Raw genomic sequence first — 6,805 nt, forward strand, 5'->3', positions numbered from 1 at the left:
ACAAGTATAGAATTTTCTCTTGTATATTTTTCTACTTATGTACACCACAACATTATCAGAAAGCTGTTTAGACATCTTGGTAATCAAGGTTCAGCCTATTCCTCACATGCCCTTTTCTCCTTTTTCAGTCACCTAGCTTTTGTTGACATTTGATACTCATAGGTCACTGTTCCAAAGATGCTGGAAGATTTCACAGCTGGACAAAAGGGCATCCAGCTTAGGACATCCTTCAATTTGTTAAGGAACTTTCTGAAATGCAGTGTGCATTGCTAGACTCAGTGCTAGTTCAAGTCTGACAAATGCATAATGGAGAGGAATAATGATTTATCTTGACCTTGGCATGATACTTCTGTTGAAACAGTCTAGAATTGCATTTGATCTTTTTTGCAGCTGTATTATACTCTTAGCTGATATGCAGCTTATGATTCGTGAAACACTCAGTTCCTTTTTGCATGCCTCCCATCCCATCCTGATGCCTACCCAAGTGCAGGATTTTACATTTGTCCAGCAATTTCACCGTTATTCTCACCTCCAATCGCTTTATATTTTGGGAATACATAAAGTGGAATTCCATATGCAAATATGGTGCATTCAGTTTACAGAAATAGATTAAGGACACAGCGAGCCTTATCCAGAGAGGGTGGGGATTTGCCACAGTTTGTGCACTTGCAAATTGCCAGAAGAATAACAAATGATTTTGGGAAAGAAGGAGGGATTTTAAGAAAGATGACCAAATTTGAAATACTGATACAGAATCAAGATCACCTCTATGGTCACACATATAAACTGTTATCAAAATACAATACAAAGAAGTCAATGGGCTTACAATAAAGTGGATGCAAAATTTTAAATGAACAGCCCAAAAGAAAAAGAAATAAATAAGCATCCACAAATCTTTTTTATAAGTTATAGGTGTATCTTATATCTTAAATTCACATAAAGACAAGGCTAAAAAACCATGTAAGGCTAATATAAGGATAGAATAGAAATCATAGATTACAATGCATAATACCAGAACACAAAATATATAGGATATCTGTTCTGTTCTGTTTTTTTTTAAAAAAATTTTTTCCAGAATGATGCTTTAAAATACAAGACTACAGAACAGCCTGACTCTGGCTATGAGTGCTCTCAGTCCTTCCTTAAAATCCTTGTTTCTCAATGAATATATGACTGGATTCACAACAGGAGTTACAACTGTATAAAGGAGAGAAATTAGCTTATCTTGGTCAAGAGAGTTGTCTGAGGAGGGTCTGATATAAGTGTAGATGGCTGAGGAGTAGAAAATACTGATGACAATAAAATGTGATGAACAGGTGGAGAATGCTTTCTTCTTCCCTTCAGTGGAACGGATTCTGCAGATAGCTCTTATGATTAAAAAATATGATGTTAGAGTCAACCCACCACTACATATCGCAAATATCACAGTTGCGGCAGATACAACAAACTCATTTAGAGTAGCATCTGAGCAAGAGAGGTGTAATAATGGGGGAAGGTCACAGAAAAAATGGTTCATAATATTGGAGTCACAGAAAGAGAGATGCATCATAAGACCAACATGTATTGCAGAATCGACCATTCCAGAAATCCAAACAACATTTGCTATGCCAAAACACACTTGCTTCTTCATGATCATGGGATAATGGAAAGGGTGACAGATAGCAGCATAGCGATCAAAAGCCATAAAGGAGAGAAGCAGAAGCTCTGTGCCCAAAGCCCATATAAACAGAAAGACCTGAGTAAAGCAACCATAAAATGAGATGGTCTTTCTTCCAGTCCAAAGACTCTGGAGCAAATTAGGTGTTGTAGCTGAAATAGAGAATACATTCACTAAGGACAAGTTAAAAATGAAGAAGTACATGGGTGTGTGGAGTTTCCTGAAGGTGCATATAGTAAGAATGAGGAGCAAATTTGCACTTAGGGCTGTAGCATAGATTAATATGAATATCCAGAAGATAAATGTCTGTATTTCAGCAGTTGATGATAGTCCAAGCAGGATGAACTCCGTTGTGGCTGTCTTGTTCGCTGTATCAATCTTCTTGAAGCTGGTACCCTAGAAAGACACACATTTTTACCTTGATGAACAAAATAGTTCCTAATGCAATAATTCCTGGATATTTGTCTACCTTCTTGTAGAGAGTAAGGAAGACATTCTTGACATAAATATGCAATAACCATCATATACAAAAGGGGCATACATATATTTTCTATTGTTGTTTTTTTTAAATAACCACCCAAAATCAGTAGAAGCAGGATTTCAGGAGGAAGGAGGGAGGGAGGGAGGGAGGGAGGGAGGGAGGGAGGAAGGAAGGAAGGAAGGAAGGAAGGAAGGAAGGAAGGAAGGAAGGAAGGAAGGAAGGAAGGAAGGAAGGAAGGAAGGATCATTTTCCTCCTGAAAATTTATTTCTACTGATTTTGTGTGGTTATATTATATAGTTCAAGTCCCTAAAAGAGAGAACAAAGGATCTTTCTTTGGTTGTGTTGCCCATTGGAGAAAGTTCCTTTGCCTGGAAAGTTCCTTTTGAGTAAACTTAGAGATATATCAAATAAGGGTAGGACTTCCTATTTTTTCTTCTCTCTCTCTCTCTCTCTCTCTCTTACTCTCTCTCTCCCTCTCTCTATGTGTGCATATAAAAGATCAAATCCTCTACCCAAATATGTTCTATATTTATTTCAGAATAGATTGGAATAACAATTCTACTGGAAGTATTACTTTTTCTTCTTTTCTTCTTTCTCTCTCTCCCCTCTCTCTGTATTATGGGCCTAAAAAAAGTCAGACCGCTACCTATAGATGTGCCATACTTTGTTCTGAGTTGACTCCCATAACAGAAGAACTGTAAGAATTCCTAGGTCTGTACAGAGCATGAAAGCGTATTGCAGTTCGTTACCGCTGCTTTGAATCTGCTGCATTAAGTGGCTCCTTATTTCCAAAAGGAAAGAGAATGGGGTGTGTATGTGTGTGTGTTTGTGTTTGTGTGAAGGGAGGCTAAGGGAGGCTATATACATACATACAGACATACATACATCCTCGCTTTGCCTCACTTCAGAGGCTCTCTCCATAGACTTCAACTGCTGAAAGAGGAACATGCATTGAAGCATTTTCAAATTTTGGAAATTGGCGATTGAGCCTTCAAGGTTACACAAACTGCCTTGAAAATGATAATCACTGCCAAACTCCCACTACTTACTGCAATGGACTGGAAAATGATTTATCATGGTAAAAATAGGCAACTATAAAATGTAGGACTTTGCTTAGTTACCAGGTTAATGATCCCCAACAGATCATACTGATTGCAAAGATTACAATTTCAATAGGCAACCTCTAGTTCCAAATGTATATGCAATGAAATAGTTCTTTCCACAATAATTTAGTACAGTAGAAGCCTTCAGACTGTATGATGCTTCAGATAACTGTATAAAGGAAGTAACTAGGATGAAGGAAAATGGTTAAATGTAATACTTGCCATCATTGCTATTGTTGTTGAACTATCTTGTATTTTTTCTCTTCCTGAAGTTTAGAATTATGTCAGCTTTGGCATTTGGGAAAGATCAAATCCTATTCATTTCTAGCATCACAATAGCCACTGAAAACTGGTTTCATCCTGATATAAGCGTGCATTGTGAATCAAGCCTGTGATGGTTGGAAACGTGCATTGCATGAAGTCATGATGCCACTGGGAGGGTGACCGTTGGGGCATCCTTATAATTACTCTAAAATTTGCAAATATTCCTCCAAGAAATGAGACTTTAGAGTAATTATTTCTGATCCATGTTAACATTGGAGTTAGTATATCTTTAGGTTCTATATCAGCTTAATTATGTTTAGACCAGGCATATTGACATCAACAGGAACAATTCTATTGATGGTAAATGATATCTATCTATCTATCTATCTATCTATCTATCTATCTATCTATCTATCTATCTATCTATCTCTGGGTATAAATCCAACACTTTCTATTTTTGTGTGCAGTGACAGTTGGTACTTTTCAATCTCCTGAGTAGAAGAGAATTCCAGGAGCAGAGCTCCTAGTTTCAGAGATTCCCTACAATGACACACTTGATAAAAATTAGCTGTTCATAATGTCTGCTTATTTCCAGATGTATTGTGACAGCAAACAAAGTATTCCAAAGTGACAGAGAAGATTAGAGAGATTGGCTGGTGTGGGCCTTCCGGGCTGTGTGGCCGTGGTCTTGAAGATTTGTTTCCTAACGTTTCGCCAGCACCTGTGACTGGCATCTTCAGAGTGCAGGAGCACAGACAGGAGCAGTTCTCTCTGTGCCCAGCTGCTCCTGCCTGTGCTCCTGCACTCTGAAGATGCCGGTCACAGGTGCTGGCAAAAGGTTAGGAAACAAAACTTCAAGACCACGGCCACACAGCCCGGGAGACCCACACCAGCCATCGTATGCTGGCCGTGAAAGCCTTCGACAATACATTAGAGAGATTGATAGGACAAGAAGCCCCTTACTTTAGTCTTCAAGATAATTTATAACATTATATTGTCTCTGTTTTTTTTTTCTAGAGAGAAAACCAAACATTTACAGCCACATTTTGCAGATTAATTTTCCATTACAAAAACTTCCATAAGGAGTACTGCATAAAGCCATGGGCCATAGTCATAAGCCATAAGTTCTCTGCCATATCTTTTACATTCACATAAAGAGACATGGGGAAAAAAAATACATGCACAATATAGGAATCATTTACTATATAATTACAAAGCACAAAATGGACCATTATTGTTCTTGTTCTTGCTCTGTTCCTTTTTTTTTTTCCCCTTTTCTTTTCTTTCCTTTTTCTCCAGAACAAAATGAAGGTCAGTACTGATGTCTACAGAACTGCCTGACTCTAGTTATAAATTCTGTCAATCCTTCCTTAAAGTCGTTGTTTCTCAGTGAATATATGACTGGATTCAGAACAGGTGTTACAACTGTATAAAGGAGAGAAAGTAGGTTATCTTGGTCAAGAGAGTAGTCTGAGGAGGGTCTGATATAAGTGTAGATGGCAGAGGAGTAGAAAATACTGACGACAATAAAATGTGAGGAACAGGTGGAGAATGCTTTCTTCTTCCCTTCAGTGGAACGGATTCTGCAGATAGCTCTTATGATTAAAAAATATGATGTTAGAGTCAACCCACAAGAAACAATCCCAAATATCACATCTGAGACAAATGACATAGCTTCATTTAGACTTGTATTTGAGCATGAGAGGTGCAGTAATGGGGGAAGATCACAGAAGAAATGATTGACAATATTGGAGTTACAGAAAGAGAGCTGCATCACAAGACAAGCATGGCCTGCAGAATCGACCATTCCAACAATCCAAATAACACTTGCTGTGCCAGAGCACACCTGCTTCCTCATGATCATGGGGTACCGGAACGGGTGACAGATAGCAGCATAGCGATCAAAAGCCATAAAGGAGAGAAAAAGAAGTTCTGTGCCCAAAATCCATATAAACAGAAAGACCTGTGCAATGCTACCATAAAATGAGATGGTCTTTCTTCCAGTCCAAAGACTCTGGAGCAATTTAGGTGTGGTAACTGATATAGAGAGTACATTCACTAAGGACAAATTGACAATGAAGAAGTACATGGGTGTGTGGAGTTTCCTAAAGGTGTAAATGGTAAGGGTGAGGAGCAAATTTGCACTTATGGCTGTAGCATAGATGAATATGAATACCCAGAACATAAATGTCTCTATTTCAGCAGTTGTAGACAGTCCAACCAGGATGAAGTCCATTATGGCAGTCTTGTTCTCTGTGACAATCTTGCTGATACTGATATCCTAGAAAGACACATCTTTTTATCATGATGATCAAAATAGTTGTTTAATGCAATAATTCCTGAACATCTGTCTGCCTTCTTGTAGAGATTAAGGAAGACATCCTTGACATAAATACCCAACAACCTTGATGTAGACAAAAGGGATCAACCCCTTTTTTTTAAGACCTAAGAAACCAGGTAACATTTGGAAGCACTTGAGGCAAACACCTGCCTGATTCATCAGAGTTAAAAAGTGGGGTGGGAGGTCAGGGGGAGGTGCAGCACAGTCAGAATGGGAAGAAAAAATAGTTCTATTGTTCCTGCAAAGCAGATTTCCCGATCTTGTCAAGGTCCAGGCACTGACCTACCTACCTTCCTTCCTTCCTTCCTTCCTTCCTTCCTTCCTTCCTTCCTTCCTTCCTTCCTTCCTCCTGAAAACCTATTTCTACTGAGTTCTGTCATTCTCTTTTCAACACACACAAAACCATCTTTTTCTGATCACTATCAGATCCAACCTTCCTTGAAGAAATACTAACCCATAGTAAAATGAATTCAAATTCAAACTCCTGGAGGATCTATAATCTGAGGGATTATTTTCGATTGTTCAGGTCACACAATGTATATATGACGTGATTCAGCTACTGTGGAGAGTAAGGAAGATTGATTGCCTTGATGGAAATAGGCCAGAACTATTACCTAGGCTCAAGGGACTGAAATGTTCTTAGGGCCAAAAGAAAGACAAAGACAAAACAAAGTAGGTGAGGGATATGCCTCCATAATTCGCTGGAGTATAAGAAAAGGGAGAAGGTACAGCACAATCAGGATTCTCAGAATATGTTATTATAACCAATATTAACAGTAGTATCAGCCTTCCTCTGAAGTTGATTTCCTGGTGTGGTGTACCTAATTGGACTGACATCTTCTGCATTCTCCGTCCCTCCCTGCCCTCTCCTTACACCAGTTTGTATCCAATATTTATTTTAGTAATTCTACAGTGAATGAGATATGTGTTCTAATGCAATTGTCTCTGTCAGACCACT

The 6,805-nt window shown here is 38.6% G+C and overlaps 2 protein-coding genes across 2 annotated transcripts; both read right to left on the reverse strand.

The window, feature by feature from the left end:
- Positions 1 to 1,084: 1,084 nt before the first annotated feature.
- On the reverse strand, positions 1,085 to 4,628 carry LOC148215590 (olfactory receptor 13G1-like). Its single transcript, XM_088143010.1, has 2 exons — positions 4,575 to 4,628; positions 1,085 to 2,053 (listed from the first exon to the last, which is right to left on the reverse strand). The coding sequence occupies exons 1-2, from the start codon at positions 4,626 to 4,628 to the stop codon at positions 1,085 to 1,087; spliced, it is 1,023 nt and encodes a 340-aa protein (XP_087999136.1).
- Positions 4,629 to 4,818: 190 nt separating this feature from the next.
- LOC148215591 (olfactory receptor 13G1-like) lies at positions 4,819 to 6,542 on the reverse strand. Its single transcript, XM_088143011.1, has 2 exons — positions 6,537 to 6,542; positions 4,819 to 5,787 (listed from the first exon to the last, which is right to left on the reverse strand). The coding sequence occupies exons 1-2, from the start codon at positions 6,540 to 6,542 to the stop codon at positions 4,819 to 4,821; spliced, it is 975 nt and encodes a 324-aa protein (XP_087999137.1).
- Positions 6,543 to 6,805: the final 263 nt, after the last annotated feature.

Source organism: Python bivittatus, unplaced genomic scaffold (assembly GCF_059951505.1).
Source record: "Python bivittatus isolate LINGU-HERP-01145 unplaced genomic scaffold, Pbiv_v1 ctg000470_np1212, whole genome shotgun sequence".
NCBI classification, from domain to species: Eukaryota; Metazoa; Chordata; class Lepidosauria; order Squamata; family Pythonidae; genus Python; species Python bivittatus.